Source organism: Anomalospiza imberbis, chromosome 10 (assembly GCF_031753505.1).
Source record: "Anomalospiza imberbis isolate Cuckoo-Finch-1a 21T00152 chromosome 10, ASM3175350v1, whole genome shotgun sequence".
NCBI lineage: Eukaryota > Metazoa > Chordata > Aves > Passeriformes > Viduidae > Anomalospiza > Anomalospiza imberbis.
In genome coordinates, this window is record NC_089690.1 from 12,399,716 (window position 1) to 12,419,787 (window position 20,072).

At 42.9% G+C, this 20,072-nt stretch overlaps 1 protein-coding gene and 2 long non-coding RNA genes across 5 annotated transcripts in view; 1 reads left to right on the plus strand and 2 right to left on the minus strand.

The window, feature by feature from the left end:
- Positions 1-14,239, minus strand: part of ATP13A3 (ATPase 13A3) — a 57,487-nt gene extending 43,248 nt beyond the window's left edge. Inside the window, exons 1-2 of one of the 3 annotated variants that reach the window (XM_068200703.1) lie at positions 14,079-14,239; positions 12,817-12,870 (exon numbers count right to left, since the gene is read on the minus strand). In XM_068200703.1, the coding sequence (XP_068056804.1) occupies positions 12,817-12,854 (38 nt within the window). In that variant the 5' untranslated portion in view covers positions 12,855-12,870; positions 14,079-14,239. Of the gene's footprint in view, positions 1-12,816; positions 12,871-13,259; positions 13,284-14,078 lie in introns of those variants that run through there. The other 2 variants (XM_068200701.1, XM_068200702.1) reach the window with 2 other exon arrangements.
- A 1,780-nt stretch (positions 14,240-16,019) lies between these two features.
- LOC137479956 (uncharacterized) lies at positions 16,020-17,633 on the minus strand. The gene is made up of 2 exons (XR_011002609.1): positions 17,009-17,633; positions 16,020-16,179 (listed from the first exon to the last, which is right to left on the minus strand). It is a non-coding gene; the product is annotated as an uncharacterized lncRNA (long non-coding RNA).
- On the plus strand, positions 16,917-18,803 carry LOC137479955 (uncharacterized). The gene is made up of 2 exons (XR_011002608.1): positions 16,917-17,109; positions 17,624-18,803. It is a non-coding gene; the product is annotated as an uncharacterized lncRNA (long non-coding RNA).
- Positions 18,804-20,072: the final 1,269 nt, after the last annotated feature.

Sequence of the window (20,072 nt, forward strand, 5' to 3'; positions counted from 1 at the left end):
AGCCTGGGCAACAGTTCATTAGGAGAAAGGGATGGCAGCTCATTTTCCTAGACACGAGGAAATAAACATTTGCCTTGACACAAGGCTAAGAAAATGTAAGGATCAGAAAAGAAAAAGATTATAAAATACTTAATAGCACATTCTTCTCAAAACATATTTCATAATATGCTGTGCATGCTAAAAATCAATCACCAAAAAAGCAAATTTGGACACAACATTTTCAGCTTGCATGGGATGGAATCAAAATTTCTGCCCACAGTGTCTTGGACATAAGTCCTGTATTTACTTTCCAGTCTTGCTCTTTAACCTAAGATATCCTACTTTAGCATCTATAAAAATAAAGCATTATTTCCTAAAATTTTTCCACTGCCAGCTTTTGAAACAGGATAGGTAGAATCTGCAGCCACTGAGAATGAAAGAAGGACCGTTTTAATACACTTACAATTAAAAATCTTGAAATATATTCTAATGGCTATAAGAAAGTCCTGCTAAAATGCACCTTTATGACACCTTGTCACCAAACAGTCTGTAATCAGGATTTATCATTAGTCTTTGTACTTCCTTTAAGGAAAGAGTTTGAGTTGCTCTTTCTGGATTCTCAGTCTCCAAGGAGCTTCTGTACACAGGTATGACTGCACTCTATGTTTTTGCTTCTCCGATTCTGCTTCACCGTTGCAGGTACCCAGGTCCAGAGCCATGGTGTGTGCTGGATGGATTTTGCTACACCCTGGACTTGGAAGGATCCATGTCTGAGCAGCAGCACAATGCCAGAGACATCTCACACCACCTGGCAAGCCTGACACCACATGAGAGAGCCCCTTTGCCTGTCCCCAAAACATAAAACCCAGGTCATGCAAAAACCACCCTGAAACTGAAACATGTCCCTTTACAGGTGATACATGACTTAGCCAAAGGCCTGGGGCTATTACACTTTTATAACTGTAAAAACCAAAAGGTTACGACTTTTACTTCAATATGCATTAACATGACCTTACACACATAATGCACTTGTAAAGCTTTCAGTATTATTTTAACATATCTGTCTTTTTACAAGCACGTGGTTTACAAACACAAGAGATACTCTACTTGAGAGGCAGCCTCATCCTAAGAAATGCATCTTACAAAAATGGGAGCTGATGCAGTTTACAGCTCTCCAGTAACTTGCAGCTGAACCCTTAAATACTAACTTATCTACATAATGTACAACAGATGCTCGGGTAAGACATACAAACTAAAATAACTATGGCAGATCAAAAATCCTTCAACTGCATTTTGAAAGGAGTTAAGGTTATAATTTGTACTACAAACAAAGCTTAACACTTTAGTCAACTAACCAAGCTCTAACAATAAGAATGACATAATAGTTTAATGAATACATGGAAATTTTACAAGTACACGAGCTAAATTTTAACAAAGCCCTCCACTCAATACCTATTTTATCACTTCCCATCTTAGGCTTTCTGTTATAATACAAGCTTTTGTTTCTGTGTTTAGGCTTAAGGAAAACCATTGTATCCAACAATCACCAAACCAAAACTGTATTTACATTTGTAGAGTGTATTCTTTGTAAAGTATACTTTTTGCAGGCTGTAAGAGCAATTGCAATGTTTATAGTAGAGTACAGGCTACATTAAGGAAAGATAATTCCACATCTAACAATAAACTCAGTATGTCAATTCATCATGATAACAAAGTACTATAGCCAATACTACACTCAAAACGTACTTTGTAACTGGTCTTCAGATCATTATTTTCAGACCACTTAGAAATTTGTTATTAATATAGCAGCAATGAAGAAGTCGAAGATATGTTGGAAGAGAATTTAGGAAAGCTGTCGGTCATCTCAAGGACAATCAGTCAAGCGTTTTACCACCTAACCTTCCCAGCATCTCGTTTATCTTACTTCAGGCAACAGCTATTCACATTAATGAAAATTTTAAACTGGAAACCAAGCACCAAAAATCACAATCACCCAAAGCTTGTTCCTACTCTCAGGCTCACAGAAACAGAGTCTTTACCCATCTCCTTTCAGATTTCTGGATCTCTTACCTTACTGCCATGAGGGAAAGAACACCTGCCCCACAGTCAGGGAATCCAACAAAGCATACATTTATTTTGGATGCTTATTAGTTCTTTTGTCTCTTGGAAGAGTATACCAGACATTTGGGTTAGAATTCACAGACCATGTTTTGTTTGTTCTTGGAAGAGAAAGTTAAACTCTTGGTAAGGCATGGCACCATTACACCCAGCATGAGTTCTCAACAGCTGAGCACTGAGGCTGTTTCCAAAGAAACACTTCTCACACGAGGTGTGAACTTTACTCAGCCCTTCTATGTGATTAAATAACCAAGACTATTCTGGTTAGGTAATGGGGATGGCAAAGATGCCCCATCCCAGCACCAAGAGATCCGCAGCCATTCCAGTGGAGAACTGGGAGTCTGAAGACCCAGACCCAGCAACAATGGGTCCTTTCAAGGAAGCATTTCCCCTTAGGGGCTGTGCCAAGAGCCCAACCTTTCCTGTGTGGCTGCAGCCTTATTGTGCAATGCAGAGTATCTGCTTCCTGGGATATATTTGCTTTTGTAGTATGGATGCTCAATAAAAGGAGGCAATGACTTTTTTTCCTCTTCCTCTAGAATTCTTGGAAATATTTTTGAGGTTAGCATAAGAATATTTGAATCAAATTTCTCTTTGTCTGCAAGATCATCAAGCACAACTAGACTAATCACAAGAGAAGAACTTTCCTCTAAAGTTTAGCCATTTAACTTTTGTTTCCTCAGAAGCACATATAGTGGCATGCTATAACTACAGCAGTCACACTCATTGTAAGCAAGCAATTGGTTTTCTCTTCTTCCTTTCCCATCCTAATTATGGCTTAGTACCTTTCACTGCTTTCAGCAAAGTCTTCTCAGACAAACCAGCAGTATTTCTTCAGTTTCCTGAAGTCAAAATGCAAAAAAATCCAAAGTTCAACTATGTAACTACTAAAAGTACACAACACAAGAGTATATTCCAGAATAACAGACTGTACTAATTGCAACTAATTTCTAAAAATGTATTCTGTAAGAAAATCTATACATTAAACCAGGGGGTTCTACTGTTTACTGAAAGCACAATTTTTTAAAATAGTCATAATAAATTGAGACAAAGTCTGAAGTATGTGGCACATTCACTTAACTTAGATCTGAAACACATCAAGGAAAAAGCTCTTGTGTGCAAACAACTTGTCAATTGATAAAAATACTATGCACTACAGAAACTGTTAAAACTCTATCATAACAACACTAAATATTAATGTTAAAAGACTGTATAAAAGAATTAAATTTAAGATGTCACATATGATAATTTATTTGTTTTGATCTCAAATTACAGTAACTAATAATTAACAGAAAAATCTGCAAACAAGTTCCATTCTAAGATTGAACTGCTGTACAGGACAATTTTTTATGCAGAGGAATTTATAGAGCCTGACATCTTAACTCCTGAAAACGATTAATTTACCCTCAGAAGTACCATATGAGGCAAGCTTAAAAAAATCAAGAGGGAAAAGATGCACTCTCTGTTTTCATGAAAAGAAGTTTGACAAGGACAAGACATACAGGATATACAGGACTGTAACATTTAACTCCATGCCTCTGTGCCTGTAATGTAAACCTTTGCCCACATCCATCTAGCTGCTATGTCCCAGTCATTCAGAACAGTCCTAGAAACCCAGAAGAGCTTCAGAGATTTAGTAAACAGTTGTATTTCAGAGAAGGACTTCTACAAACCATGACATTAAATTAACTCCCCACATCCTACTACAATACATTTCATCATTGCCTTAAATAGCTCTGTTTAAATGACACTATTCGGTGCTTCTGTGCCCCTTGGGAATGACTTCTACAGCATCAGCAGTGGGACACATGTCCTGTATATTTGAAAGAAACTGCAGAAATCTGACAACGGATATCCCTTCAACTGCTGCAATCTTCTCAGTCCTTATGACCAGCAACAAAGTTCGTGAATCTTGCTTCTCCCATAAGTAATAGCTTTTGCTTATCAGTCCATTCACAGTTAACTTTTATCCTGCATGCTCACCTTAACGGAGAAATTCTGCCTTAACATATTTTGTCTAGAGCAACATTTTTATCTCTGTTTGAAATACCTTTTTTAGAACTTTTCTTTCTTTCCTAGCTATTAAACTTTTTTATAACAGTATTAAGAGGTGTAACTCTATCTTCTCAGCTGCGAGGAGGAAAGTTTCCCTAAAAGCAAGACTGAAATGTTTCAAGTAAGTGAAGTGTATCAAGGAGTGCTTTTTCCGCAAGCATTGACCTCACTAACTGAAATATCACCACTGTCTAGCCAAATATTCAGAAGTAGCCTCTTTCCAGATAGCTCTAGTCTAGATGCTCGACCCAGCTTTCCCCCTTCAGCCTTGCTTTTTCATAAATGTTAGGTGAAAACAGAGGTCAGCTTCCTAAAGCACTACTGAGGATTGCCACAATTTCACTTATTAAATGCCCAAGTATCTTTAACTCTTTGTGTCAGTGCCACGGAAGAACAGAAAGTCAGGCTGAAGGCTAATAGAGCAACTAAACAATGGGCCAGAAAGGTCAGATCAAATGTGCATTTCCCCTGCAGTCAAGGAGACAGCACAGAGAGTCAAATAATGATGCTCCCCAGTGCACAATCTCCAGACCCAGGGACTTGTAGTTCAAGAGTTTCATGAGCCAAATACCCTATCATCTTATTTATTACTAAGTGGATTTTTCCTGGGGTTTTTAAGATTATTTTGTGGCATATTTTAAGCTTGCCAACATCCTGCAAAGAACTCCTGAATTCACAGAGGATTCATTTTGCCCTTATTTTGACCTTCACTCTATTAGCTTTATGAACATGCACTTTGGTTTCTCCTTGCCTACAGCATTCAGAAAAGCAAACTGCCAAACAACTACTTCATCTGACTATAAGCAAAATAACAAAAAATGTTTTGAAAAAGACTGAAGCTCTGAACATACCTCATTTCTATGGGACATTAAGAAAGGAACCAGCCACCAGTTACTATGATTTTACTATCTTTCAGCCTGATGTTATAGGTACCAAGCTCTTTTTCATAGCTGTATATACTACCACACTTCAAAACTGAAAAACACTAACCTAGCTAAAATCAAAATTAGTAACCAAAGAACAAGGATGTTCTCTGATAGAGGGACACACAGATATAAAACACAATCTTCAGGAATCCAGCAAAGATAAGATGGGAGAATAGAGCAAAACACAACACAGACGATTCACCATAAAATACTGCCCCACAAACGTAGCAAACTGTCTGGGTATAGCATAATGTCTGTACTACCAAAAATTAGTCTCCAAAGTAAGTGAGCTTTACAAAAGGTGAACTACTTCCATTAAGCTAGGCCAACAAAAAGTATTTTCTGAGAGCACACAGCAAAATATTCTCAACCCAAAACATTCTTCTGTTGACAGTACCTCATCAACCAGCACTACTGTCTTGACTATAAGGCTGCATGAGTTCTGCTACCACACCCATCAATGCTACATACAAGTGTTATCAGACTTCAGCTACACAGACAATTCTGGCATTTAAGATACTATTTCTTCATGGACATTTATGCCAGCAGAGGATGACAGGAAGCTGGAAACTGAGACTATACATTTGGTCCAAATGCAAGGTGCAGACTGCACTAATTCAAAATATTCTGCTCTGAAACCAGAGCCAAGGACTTCTGTGACCTGTTCCAGCAATGGACTTATGTGGAACAGCACCTCCAGCAGAGACAGCCACTGTTTAACACACCAGACAGTCACTACTGAAATGACCATGGGATAAGAACTGGGGTTACAAATGCTACCAGCATACCACTACCAGATTAAGGCATAAAAGTCCTCCATAATACATGTTCAGAATGCAATTATGCCAACAGTCTCCCTACTTAAAAAACCTGTATCACTCTGGGGAAGGGATTTTGTTGGGTAATGGAAAGGGTGGCAGAAGGAAGAGTGCTGTGAGGACAACTCCATCTGAACACTACTGAGTATGGACTGTCAAGCTGACAAGACCATAAGCTATTTTCCATTGTGCTCTCACCCTACAAAAAGACATGCAATGCAATTTGTGTGTTCTTATTTTTGCCTGTTCATTACTAAAGAACAGGCAAAATCTATATCTGCTGGAGAAGACAAGTTCATAAAAAAACACAAATTATATTGGTATCAAAAATTAAAATTTGTAGATGAACTAAGGAAAATTAAGATGTCAGGAGCACAAGTAGACTTTCAACCAACTTAGACTGCACAACAATGGTTTTCCAAGTGCTCCAGTTCACTCAGACACATTTTATCTGTCTCTGCTACAGACATATGCCCTTCATCACAGGTTGATCTCACTCAAGCAGTAGAAAGCCATCACAACAGCACAACTGTAACAGAGCAGAAGCTGTGTTTCATCCATACACTGTTGGCATTTAAAGTCTGGCTGTCTGAACTGGACTCAACACCATTACCCCCTACCACAACACAAGTCTTCAGTATTACCAGTATTAAGGCTCAGTAGGCTGCCTCTAGCAATAAAGCATGGCTACAATGCAGGAAAGTAATGTCAGGACTCTCTCTCAAAGCACTACTCAAGGTTTCGAGGTCCTCACTAAATGGATGAACTGAAGATAGGGTTAATCTAAAGAATGCACTCTGCAAGACTGCACATTTGACAGCCCTTTTATGTTTCTGTTTGAATTACCAGTTGGTCTGAAAAGAACTTTTTGCTGGCTTGTCAGATCTGGAGTACTGCTCTAGTGACAGAAGCACCACTTTCAGACAGCAGCACCCTCAGCCAAAGACCACTCAAGCCAGTGGAACAACCCTTTGAATTCACTGGACGTTGGATCAAGCCTTCACAACTTACTGACAACAGCAGATATGTTAAGAACCCTCCATGCCTGTATGACAAAAATAGATCCCCTGTTTGAGAAACAGAGGTAAGAAAAATTACCCCTCTGCTCAGAGAAAAAAATCTCTAGCCAACAGTAATAGGACTTTTCAGGAAACAAACCTGTACCCAAAAGTTAAACAGTTCAATAAATATTATTACAGGGTAAAGGTAAAGTCAGGCAGGTAATGCAATTCAAGTGTACAATCTCCCCACTGGAAGCCATACATTACCCCAGTCATTGACCTTTCAGCTACTGCTCTCTACTGCTGCATTAAATGGAGCCTCCAGAAAATAAGCTCTTGCTATTGTTGATGTGAAACACCATAGCAGATCTTAAGGGCAGGGTTCATGAGGGTAACTGTACTTTTCTTCTATGATTTGGAGATGTGATATGGCAGCAAAATGTATAGGATTAACTGAAGTGTTTTTACACATTGCAGTTACATTACAAATCAATTGCTGAAATGGAAGGATTAGCTGGACCCTTTGTTTTGCCATGCAGTCTACTGCAGACAATCAAAAGTGATGGTAACAGTGCATAAAAACAATTATATATAAAATAGCACGGCTATACTTGCAGTTGGATTTTCCACTTTGCAATAGGTCCATCCTCACTTAGGCTCCCTGTAGTGGGGAATATAACACACTATGGGAACTGCAAAGAGATCCTCAAAGCCAAAGGTGACCTTAGTAACTATGGTTGAGAAACATTATAAGATTATCACCTGAAGCTAAAGCAGTAATCTGAAAGCTAACAAGACTACTAAAATGAATGGAAATTCATCAGTGCTCTGCTAGGTTTAACTCAGACATTGCTAACATGCAGAACCTCCACCATGGATGTTTAGAACATCCTGACAGCACAAGAAACCTCGCTCCATTTGCAGGAGGCAGCACACAGGAGAAGAAAGTAATCCAAAACACTGTATGTTTCCAAACCAAGAGAAGCACCACAGCTCTAACCATCTGAACCTGTACAAGATCTACACTCACATGACATGACCAAGAGATTGACAAAAAGAAGCCTGTCTATTTCTCCCTCACTGGCTCAAACTTGACATCAACTAAAACTAGAATCTTATAAAATGAGATGAAAGGGACAGTAATAGTGAGTTTAGTCTATTCTCCAACCTAAACCATATACCATTCTTTCTAAACACACAAACTTGTTCTTCATGGCCACAAGTAAAGACTTCTTAAAGTTATATGTTAACTCTGAGAAATGTTAAAAACTTAATTGGTGTTTTCTGTGATGAAAGTTAATCCCACTTCAATCTGCCCATCAAGGCCACTGAAAATAGCACCTCCTTCTTACACATCTTTTAAATACTTGAAATCTCTTACATTCCCCCTAAACTCCTCATCTCTTGCCAAAATAACTTGGATTTTCTTCCACATTTATGAAGTTGTTTCCTCGAACTCTGATTACTCTAATTTGTCTACTCTGAACTCCTTCCAAGTGGTCCAAATTCTTCTTGAATCTTGGCACCCAAAACAGATGCTGTCTGCACAGACTGTACATCAACAGCAAATAAAGCCAATGGATTTAAACTTTACATCTCTCAGACAATACTGCTGTTTAAACATCCCAGTAAGATATTTGCCTTTTCTGCAAAACAGCATGACACTGAGTCATGTTCAGCTTGTGATCCAGTACACCCCCAGGTCCTTTTTCTAGTAGCTAACCAGTTATTCTTCACCCTGCATTTCAACAGCTGGCAATTCCTGCCTAAGTGCAGTACCTGCATTTGTCCCTATTGAATGTTGAGCTGTTTTTTCACGTTCTTTTGAACTCTCATCATGTCCTCCAACACAGTCCCTGAGAATTTAATAAGCACATTTAATAAGCCAGCTGACTAATATTTTCATTAAAGGCCAGGACCCAGGACAGAATCCTTCAACATAACTTCTCACTTTAACACCAAATTGTTAATTACAGTTCTCCAGATAGGATCATGTACCCCCAGATCATGCCCCCATTTACTTATGAGGCCATTAAAATGAGGAAAACCTTTTTAAATCAATCAATTCAGGAGACTAAAGCTCCATGGCTTCTGCTATAGCCACTGAGCCTTCTGCTCTGCAGTAAAAAATTATCAAGATTTCAGACACAATTACTTTTCCCACAAATCAGTTCATGCTGCTGTATCTTCCAAGTATTTGAAAATAGAATGTTTGCTTATTAATCTCAACTGATGGAAAAAACTGGGACAAACTGAACTGTCAGACTGTCACTTACCTTCCTCAGCTCTTCTCCTCTGTAACTGTCTGAAGACTCATCCTATGTTGTCTTCTAGTACTTTTGAGTAGCTCTAGGTAATATTTTTGAGCTGTTTTGAAAATTGTACAGTGAAACTTATCAGGGGCAGTTGACACAAACATCTAGTGGAAGTACGCTGTAGTGTAAAATACTACCTTGTCAAAAATATTCCTGAGAGTAAGCACCTGCATGACACTGTGTGAAAGACAAGCAAAACAGGCACTCAGCCCTTCAAATGTTCTGCACCTCCTGCAGACACCTGCGCTCCCCACCAAATCAACTGAGGCATTTCCCAGTCTTCCCAATCTACTACTTCCCTACTACATTTCCCAATCTTCCTACTGCTTTTACAGGACTTTTCTGTCTCTTGCTACTTGCCATTCCATTTGCACTGCAGCCTTTGTGATATCTGCCCCCACTAGTCTTTTTCACATGTTCTTCACAATGTGACTCAATTTCACATTCTACATATATTTTCTTCTTGCATCCCAAGTCAGTTAAGCTGCTCTTGCTGCTGTTTCTCAAAAGCCTTCTCATTACAATGTTCAGCCATTGCCATTTATCACCTTTCATTTTGACATCTTCTAGCTAAAATAAAATCTGAAGAAGCTGGCATTTTTGTCACTGCATATACCCTCTAAACTGAAAATACCATTGATATATAACTTTGCTAAAGGTCAAAAAAGAGTTGTGTATTTTGATTTTGAAGGATGATCTTTTAGTCTTAAATACCACATTAAAAAATCTCAATCCAACTAAAAAGTAATGGACTTGCTACCAGTTCTACTACCACATCCAAAGGGCCATTTGAAGATGAACAATGCAATGTCACAATTCTAATAAAGCAGAACCATAAAAAAGGGCTAAATTCATTCAAATGAAAAACACACAATGAAAAAATGAAAACACAGAATGAATGCAAATGCAGCTAATTCTGCTAAATTTGATAGGATTATGAAAGTAATTGACACTGCACCACTTCAGAGCAATCAGCAAGATTCCACAGCCAGGGAGACCCCTTCCCAATCCCAATCCTCTCACAGCATTCCATCAAGATTTTACAGAAATGATACATTTTAGAAAAGGAGCAGCAAGACACAGAACTTCAGCTTTTTGTGCTGATCACATCCATAGCTCCTGAACAGAAACTGTAAATCACCCATCCTTTTTTATTTAAGCCTGCTTTTCAGCTACCAAAAATTAAAGTTTACAGTCTTATTTCAATCAGGAATAAAGGTGTAAGACTTGGAGGTATAATACAGCTACAGTTTACTACAAAATGAACTTTTGTTCTCTGCTATGCAGATTATTTAACAAAGGAAGCAGCTTTTTTATGAATGAAAACTATTTTTAGCTCATTGTGTAACAGTGAAAGGGAAACATTTTAGCATTACTGTTATTTAAAACATTTTTTTCAATGTTTTCTTGTGAAATTAGGATTTTTGAACTAGGATTTGTCTTGTATGAACTTTCTCATGCTAATCATAACCATATCCAAGCACCAGTCAGAATGTTGGGAGGTTTTTCGCCACTGCAAGTCCACAAAAACTACTTATCTGCACAACATGACTCCAGACCCAAAGCAGGTTTGACCATAGTAGATGCCATGCTGTGGAGACCAGTAATCCCTGCCCAAAAAAACCCTGAATTTAAATACAAGCCCTGTCCTCCAAGGCAATTCTTGCACATTGAAAAGATGAGCCTGGACACAAATGGCAGAACCACCTATGTTCACATTACATTGATAAGGTTTGGGCACTGAGTGAATTAAATCTAAGGAAACACTTTCTCTCTAATTTCCAAAACTCAAGAGTTTTAGAAGATTCAACTAAAGGACTTTGTTTCACAAGGCAATATAGGAATGACACATCTTCTGTTCATGCCAGCTACCATCAGGTTTTCTCCTGGGGTGACTTTATGATGCTGGTATCCATCATCTGTCTACCACACAGACATTAAATAAGGAAGGTGTTACAACCATGCTCCCTGGTCTGCAGTTGAAAATGCTTGAGCACAGCACTCAATAGAGACATTTATCACAACAGAAGTAATAATTTCTACAACAGACCTTGGACAAGCTAAGTCAAAGTAATCTCCTGCTGCAGATTTCTGTTGTTTACAGAAATAAAGCAAACACTCTCTGAAGGTTTCCAGAAAAAGGAACAAGGGTGCAATGGTCAAAATTTTTGATGAAAACCTGACCTTTCCATGTCAGTTCCCAGTTCTACTACTGATTTCCTCCATGACCTGGACACTCCACTTGGACCTGGCTTTAACAATATAAAGGTATTTTACTTCCACAGAATAAATGGAATTTGTCTTCATCCCACAGAAAATCAATGTCTTGTTGGCTGTTTTATACTCCACACAGAAAACAGTATGATAGTACCTCCTCAAGGCAAATGAGAAAAAATAATCTGAGGGTTCCATGTCAATAAAGAAATTTATTTCCTTCTTTTTAAATAATTTATTAGCAAAATAGTTTGTCTGATGTGCCATGCCGGTCACATGGCACAGAAGCAGAAGAGGACTGAATCACAAAGTTTCTCAATCACTCAGGCATCATGATGCAACTTCCCTTCCTGCTAGGCAGCCCCCACGCTCCCTGTGAGCTTCCTGACCAGGCAGCTGGGACCTTTCACCCCCCTCTCTCCGGGTTAGGGATGAATTAGTGCCTACCAATGTACTGAGGTGTCCTCCACAGACTAGAAAGAAATGAAAAACAAGTACAGGAACAGGTGCCTGATCCTAGAAAACAACAAACAAAAAATTTAAGTGGGGAGAGCAAAACAAGCTCAAAGTCTAGACAGCACTACAGGAAGACACCAAGCAGAGCTTGCAACAGCCCCACTGCTCCTGGGAGGTATTTGGGAAGGCAGCAGCTGCTGTCCAGCAGCTCTGCTGGAGTCTGCAGAAGTGCTCAGACCCCTTTCACTGCTTACACCTCCTTGTGTCACGGACAGTCAGCCTTGGCCAAAACCAAAGTTAACAAAAAGACATCTCTTACTCATTTTCTGAAGCACTTTAAAAACTGATAACCTTGGAGCACATCACTTTTTCACAGCTAGCCTAGGTGCTCTCACTGGAACACTCAGTGTAGCCAGAAGTCACTGTTCTTTCCCACAGGTGACTACACTAACAATAGATGACCTTTTTGTTTCACTAAGTCATGTTAATCACACACTTCTTAGAAGTCAGGAGGGTTAGATCAGTACTAATCAATTTCCAAGTCAATTGAACAGTTCAAAGTTTACACAGCATATTTTCTTTAAACTTTGTGAAACTGTACTTGTAATTAGCCAACAAGAAAAAGCAGCTAACAAAAGCAGGAGTACATAGCCATCAGTGTCATGCCAAACACCAAGACAAACATTTCCTCAGTATAAGTGTAACAAAGATACACTGCTGTCACTCACGACACTGACACAGGAACATTAAGTTTATGAGAACCACACTTACACCATAGAGTAATTTTAAATAATGCCAAAAAAGCTGTTTCTCACAAGATCAAGAAAATCAATATTCTACAGGATGTATCGACATTGTACAAAATTTTAAGAAAAGATAAAAGTAGCAATTCTTTCAAACATGATAGAACTAATGGTTGAAAAACATTGCTAACCTGTCTGAAGAGCCAGTGTGCGGACAAATCTCATACATACAACAGCTGAGTCACCTACAACAAAAAAAAAAAACAGTCAGAGTAATGAATAGGCTAAATGAAACATAATCTTGATTGCCCTTGCTAAGAAAACACCATACAATTGCAGTGAGTGCATACTGCAAAGAAAACACATTAATGAATTCTAACTCAGCAACTTAAAAGAGGAGGAAGCATTCAGCCAGCGTGGCCAGACAACTATCAGCACTCATGTTAGAACAGCTTAGAGTAAACCATCTCCCACTGCTGGAGGCTATGCTATCTCGGCTTCCCGAAGGCCTCCAAAAGTCTCTTCCAACTACAGCACCTGCAGGGATACGGTGATCCCAGCAGGCAAGCCAGAGCACTGATGGTGGCAGCAAGCTTTCAGAGCCAATACTGTAGATACTCAAGTTTATCTTCACCTTCAGTAGCAATTCTGTCAAGGTTCTCAGTGTTTAATTCACCTAGGAGCTGTTTATCCCTGAACAGGCATAAGCGGGCCTCCTCTTAGGGATGACGCAGTGGTTGTCAGAGGCGCTCGCAGTGCGAGATCCCCGGCTCCGTAGCTCAGCTGATGCAAAAGTGCTCTGTAAGCTTTGTCAGCAGCAGGAGAACGCACTGACTCATGTGCTGAAAAAAGGACGAGACGCACTGAGTCCTCATCCTGGGCTGCGAAACTTTCTCTTTGGTACAGGATCGCCAGCATTCCCCACCGACCCCGCCACTGCAGAACACGCTGACGTGTGCCCAGGCGGCGGAACGCGCGCTGCTCGGTAACCGGGACCGCCGGCAGAACTGGGGGCCGGGTTCAGAGGACGGGAGAAGCGGCACGGGAGAGCTGCCCGAGCTGCCGAGGGGGCCCCGGCAGCCCGGGGTGACCCCTGGGCAACGCGGGGGGCGGCCTGGCCTCTGGGCCAGCGCCGCACGTGTCCGGACACCGGCGGCCGCCGCACGCCGGGCGCCCGCGCTCCCGGCCACGCGCGCCCCAGCCCCGGGACCCGCTCCACGGCACCGGCCCCGCCACAAGCCCCGCGCCCGCGCCGGGCCGCCCCGCGGGGGCCGCCGCGGGCGGAGGAGCGGCCGGCGCGGCTGAAGGGCGCTGCGGGAGGCCGTGCCGCGCCCGGCGCGGCGGAGACTGCGAGCGCCACTGGAGGCCCGCGGGCCCTCCCTCACCTGCCGGGCCACACCGCGCCGCGCCGCGCCGTGCCGTGCAGTGCCCGCGGCCCCGCGGCCCCACTCACCGGCGGCCTCAGCGCAGCCCCATCGCCGGCGGGGCGGGCGCGGGACCGGCGCGGGACCGGCGCTCCCCCCCCACCCCGCCCGCCGCGCGCGGCTGCCTCGCGAGGCGCGAGCGGATCGGCCGCCAACCGGCTGCACGCGCCGGCCGCGCTGGGCGGGGCGGGGCGGGGCGGGCGCGGAAGTGACGGCGGCGCGGCACGCGCCCGCCCCGCCCCGCGCCGGAAGAGCGGGGTGTCGCGCGGGGCCGGGGGCGGGGCCAGAGGGGGCGGGGCTGCGTTGGGAGGGGCAGGGGGCGGGGCAGGCGGCGGGGGAGCACGTGGGGAGACAGACGGCTGGGGGGACGGGGTGGGGACATGGATGGGGACATGGCTATGGGGACATGGCTATGGGGACATGGCTATGGGGACATGGATGGGGGACATGGATGGGGGACATGGCTATGGGGATATGGATGGGGACATGGATGGGGACATGGCTATGGGGATATGGATGGGGATATGGCTATGGGGACATGGCTATGGGGATATGGCTATGGGGACATGGCTATGGGGACATGGATGGGGACATGGATGGGGACATGGCTATGGGGATATGGATGGGGATATGGCTATGGGGACATGGCTATGGGGATATGGATGGGGACATGGCTATGGGGACATGGATGGGGACATGGATGGGGACATGGCTATGGGGATATGGATGGGGATATGGCTATGGGGACATGGCTATGGGGATATGGATGGGGACATGGCTATGGGGACATGGATGGGGACATGGATGGGGACATGGCTATGGGGACATGGCTATGGGGACATGGCTATGGGGACATGGATTGGGACATGGCTATGGGGACATGGCTATGGGGACATGGATGGGGACATGGCTATGGGGACATGGCTATGGGGACATGGATGGGGACATGGATGGGGACATGGATGGGGACATGGCTATGGGGACATGGATGGGGAACGTGGATGGGGGACGTGGATGGGGACATAGCTATTGGGGAAAAGGATGGGGGACATGGATGGGGGAATGGATGGAGGACATGGATGGGGGGACATGGCCATGGGGGATGTGGGGAGGTGGGTATGGGGGATTCATCTGTGGCAGGACATGGATGTGGGGAGACATGGATCTGGGGTAAATGGCTGTGCGGGGACATGGCTATGCGGGGCTCTGTGGGGCAGGCCAAGGGGTCACCTTGGGACAGGGATGGCAGTGGGTGTTGCATGGGCTGCAGGACCCCACCTCAGGGTGGGAGCCGGGGTCCCCCAGGCTACACGTGCTGGCCATGGGGTGTCCTGCAGGCACAGGAGGCTGGGTGTTGCCCCTAAAAGCTACACAGCAGACATCTCTGCGGAGTCAGGTCCAGTGTTACCTCCAGTCCTCCATTGCCATGGGACAGGGAACAACACCGGGCCAAGAGCTCTGGGGGGGATTTGGCTCCATCCAGCACTGGTGAACACTGACAGGCAGGCGAGGTGCCAGATGAGCAGCTCTGCACATCTCAGTGTGACCACTGGGTAAGTTAGTGAGAGGTGAGAGAGGGTGGGGATCACCTCAGGGCAATCCCTGTAAGGCATAAGTGCCCTGGGGCTCCGTTGAGGGGCTCCATCGCAGACCCCAGCTCAGGAGCTGGGCACAACCCCAGCCCCACAGTGGGTCACTCAGCTCTTCCTCTCAGCCTGACAGAAGTGACAAAGAGATCTTTCCTATTGTCCTATTTACACCTGCTTTTAATAACTCATCCCTGCTTCTGTCAACTGACTGCTCAATTTTGAAGAGCACTGCAAACCATTTAGAGGATTTGTAAGCCACAGTAGGATCTGTATTTATTTTCACATACTACTTTTTCCAGTAGTTCTTTTCCACTGCAGATGAAGGGAGCCATTGACTGTTACATCTCATTGCATTCAACCCTGGCAGGGACTGAACAGGGGTTACATCCATCTGGCAGAACATCACATCACCCCAGCACCACTCTGGGCTTCCTGTGACAGCTCCAGTGACCCCACAGCTCTGGGGTGAGTCAGCCCAGCATGGGAATCCAGCAGGAAATTCTGACAGTGACAGAAAGAAAAGACATAGTTTTTTGTTGGCCTGGTGAGTTGATTCACTCATGTGACCACTGTTTAAGGGAATGCGAGGAAAACAAAATGAGAAAACTGCCCCTTCTGGCAGCCACCCACACATAATGCTGAGCTGCTCTGACTCAAATCAAATGGATGCCTTCCTCTACCCGAAAAACCCTAAAAACATCTATTTTCTGTTAATGTGCTAACTCTACTGTCACAGTTTGATTCTCTGTTGACTGCACACCTCACCGCTCTTGTCAAGGCTGGTGTCAGCCTGGCCAAGTTTCTGTCCCTGCTTACCCGGGACACACCAGTTACTGGGTTTTATGTAATGACTCAACAGTTACTTCCCCTGATTCTCTGGAAATTCAGTGATACAGAATTTACTGTAAGAAAAATCAGTACTAAGAGTTTGGTGATGTTCTCAGGCAATTCTTAAAATACTTTTGCATGACAATTTTAAAGATGGGTATAAACCAGTGGTTTTCATTCACTCTGGTTACATGTGAAAGACCATGTGAAATACCTCCAATATGGTGACACTATTGTGTCAATTTTTTAAACAGAGAACAGAAAAATTAATTAAGAATTTCAGGGTTTTTTTTCAATGAATTGCAATTTTTATTGTCCAACATCTAACCTAAATCACTGCTAGGATTTTATTTGTGCCTCAAGGAAATGGCACTGGTGATCAGTGGTACTGGCCAATATATTTTCATTGAATTTCCTTAGCTAGTTACCCTTTTTGCAAACTGCCAAACTACCCATTGCTATCAGCTTGCAAAAATCCCATTTATATATGTCTTTATTGTTGCCTCTTCTTCCCTTTTGAGCAATATGTTTTGTTTTAAAACCACAAAAGCCTTCTTTGATGCCACTGAAATTGTGTACATTCGAGTCACCTAACGATACATTGATGAAGGACTCCCCCAGGTTCCATTTGGATCACACTGAGGTATTTCCTCGGGCTCACTTTTTCACATAACCTCCTTTAGCCTTCAAACTTGCTAGCAGTGTCTCCAGTAGAGTCATAGGAATGTGGGGAGATTGAAATTGGTACCCTTCTGCATGGGTGTTGGAAAAACAGAGGTAAAACACATTAGTAGAAATAGCTTTCTAGGTCATACAGACCTAGAAACTACTATGATGAGAAGAAGCCAAGGAGATTTTTTTTTTTATTAAGTACTGACTGGTAAAAAGAGCCTATCATATGACTCAGAGGAAAAATATTATGAAATTATTAGTGCTATTAAACAGAAGCTCTTACTCTATCATTCCCTTTTAGTAAAAGGAGTTAAAAGGTTTGCTTTGATATATACATTTCTATGTTGTTCATCAAAATTCTTTTAGTAATTTTCAATTAAAGATTAATTTCTCATCACGTTTTTCAACACATTGTATATTCTAATGTATTATCTTTATACCCATTAGAAGGTTTCCCTTAACACCTAATTGCTTTTCTTTTTCAGTTGCTGGCAAATTTGAACTCGTTTATTGCTTCACAAACCTCAAACCATGAAGGCTTTTATTAACTCAGAGATTAATTTTGTGGTTGGCACACTCCCTGCTTTCCAGCTCTCTTGGCATCACTCTGGTTTGTACTGCTGGAAGTGCCTGGCAACCTCAGCTCTCCTGCAGCATTCCTGGCTGCAGCTTCCCTAGGGAAGGGACGGCTCACAGGGCATCGCAACTTATTTCTAGGTATACACCTAGAAATCACAGCATTCAGTGCTTTTAAAACATCAGGTGTTTAACTTGGTAGAAAAAATAAAGTAAATTACAAGAGAAATTACAAGAAAAACAACATTTTTCTCTACTCTGTTCACTCTAGAGGGATTGGTTTGCAGGAGGAAATGAGCCAGAGAACACAATCCAGCATTGTCAGTGCTTCTGGAAATGTTATGGCCATTCACAGACAGTGTAATTCCTCCAGACTTTGCTCAGTGGGAGGAGGTAAGCAGCTTGGGGCTTGAGGACAAGAGGAGTGGTAAGTCCTGCAGCCTATCTTAACGGGCTTCCCATGACGATTTGGATTGCATAGTTACATATATTCCACTTGAAACCTTAACTGGGTACAAGTCCCACTTAATAATAAAACTTACAAGTCCTTTAAAACTTTCTGTGACCAGAACATTTCTCACACATGACATTTCTCAATTGCTCCCTCCCATCACCTTTTCCCCAGTGTCGAGGGCGTTTGCTGTTTTCCGTGTCTGGCTTTGCCCCGCCAAACCCTCCACTCTCTCCCAGGTGAGGCACAAATGAGCTGAACAATGCTTATTAAGTGTACAGCATTTAGTGAGTCTCAGACTGACTAATCACATTTTATGTGCTTTCCCAGTCTGACTGTACACACTGTTATCTCTCATCTGTAACTGTAAATCCTCCAGGGCAGAGATCAGCATTGTTACCTGTTGTATATTACCTAGCTGAAAGGGGCCAAGGATTTTATGTGCTTTGGCAATAAACAGCATAAATATCATGACGCTTTAAGAACATTTGTGAAGTTTTTCTCCTTTGCACATGTTTTCTAAATCAGGCAGGACAAAAACCTATCTGGGGATCACGTTTGTGTGTGAAATCTATCTTGTGCCAAAACTAAGATATCCAAGTAGCAGAGAAAATAAATCAGAACCTACTGTTTATTTATTCAGTCTCTTTAATGTGTATATATTAGCGTGTTCCACCCTGCCTTTTCTGGTAGGGCTGTATGTGCCTTAGCTCAGAGGAGCTTATGGGACCCACCTCTGCAGTGTACCAGCAGCCAGCTGGCCACATCTGGTCCCAGATGCTGCAAGCACACCTCTGCTAGCCCTGTACCAACAAGCCCTCCCTGAGGACAGCTGTGGGGCCTCCTGTGGGACACCTCTGGCCCTGTTTGTTTGATTTTCCTGGCAAGTGTTGTTACATAGGGAATAAAATCCCCATAGCCCGCATTCTCTAATCCCCATATATCCTTAGGCAAACAAAAAGAGGCTCATAAGAAAAGGGGCTGAGAAAGGACACAGCTCCAAGCCTTGGCTGTGTGTGTGGACATGACATTCCTCCTACTACCTTTATGTGTTTTCTCTGACCTCAGTTGCTTGCAGGCTCTGCCAGCTTAGATTTTCAAGTTCAGTAGGTTGGCAACAGCAGTGGCATCCCTCTGGGCTCTTGGATACAGGCATGGGATCTGCATGGGAACATGACTCTTGAACTCAGTGCCAGAGCTCATGAACACAGACAGGTATATGGTAACTCATTAAATGGAGGTTAGCAATTATAGTTTCACTCTTCAAGATGATTCACCTGCAGGTGAAAGCCACAAGTCTTTAAAAGTTTCCTTTGAAAGCTCCTTAATCTTTGGCAAGCCTGAGTTGTTGAACAATTTATCACTTCTCTGCCAGATGAGCTTGTGAAACTGCTTTAAGAGGAAACTGTACAAAGTGCCCAAGATTGTCACAGATGAAGTTTCTTTTCTCTTGTGCTGCCCAATCCTTTTTCCCCCATTTCCCAGACATCCAGTTCTTCATGGTTTAAAGTAGCCTGGCTAGTTAGCTGCTGTTCCCATTACAACAGCAGCCTATCTAATAAGTTGCATGTCTTCAACAGCAGTCAGAGGCAAAGGAGAATTCATTCCTCCATTTACTTGAACAAGATCTTTAAAAGTCACTTTTTATAGTAGATGGAAAAAATAATACTGTGCTTTTCTATTCCTCTCACTAGCCCCATGCCATGGGAAGTAGTAAAGGAGGTCACTCCTATCTCCAGATTACTTCTTGGGTCCTTTGAAGACTATTCCCTCCACAGAATTTACCTTCCACTCTCCTCTCCTGGTTCCCTCCTGCCACAAAGCTGTAATGGAATCACTGTGGAGCTACTTGCTGCATCCTTTTGTTGGTACTTGTCCCTTTTCCTCTCCCTTCTATTAAAAAAAAA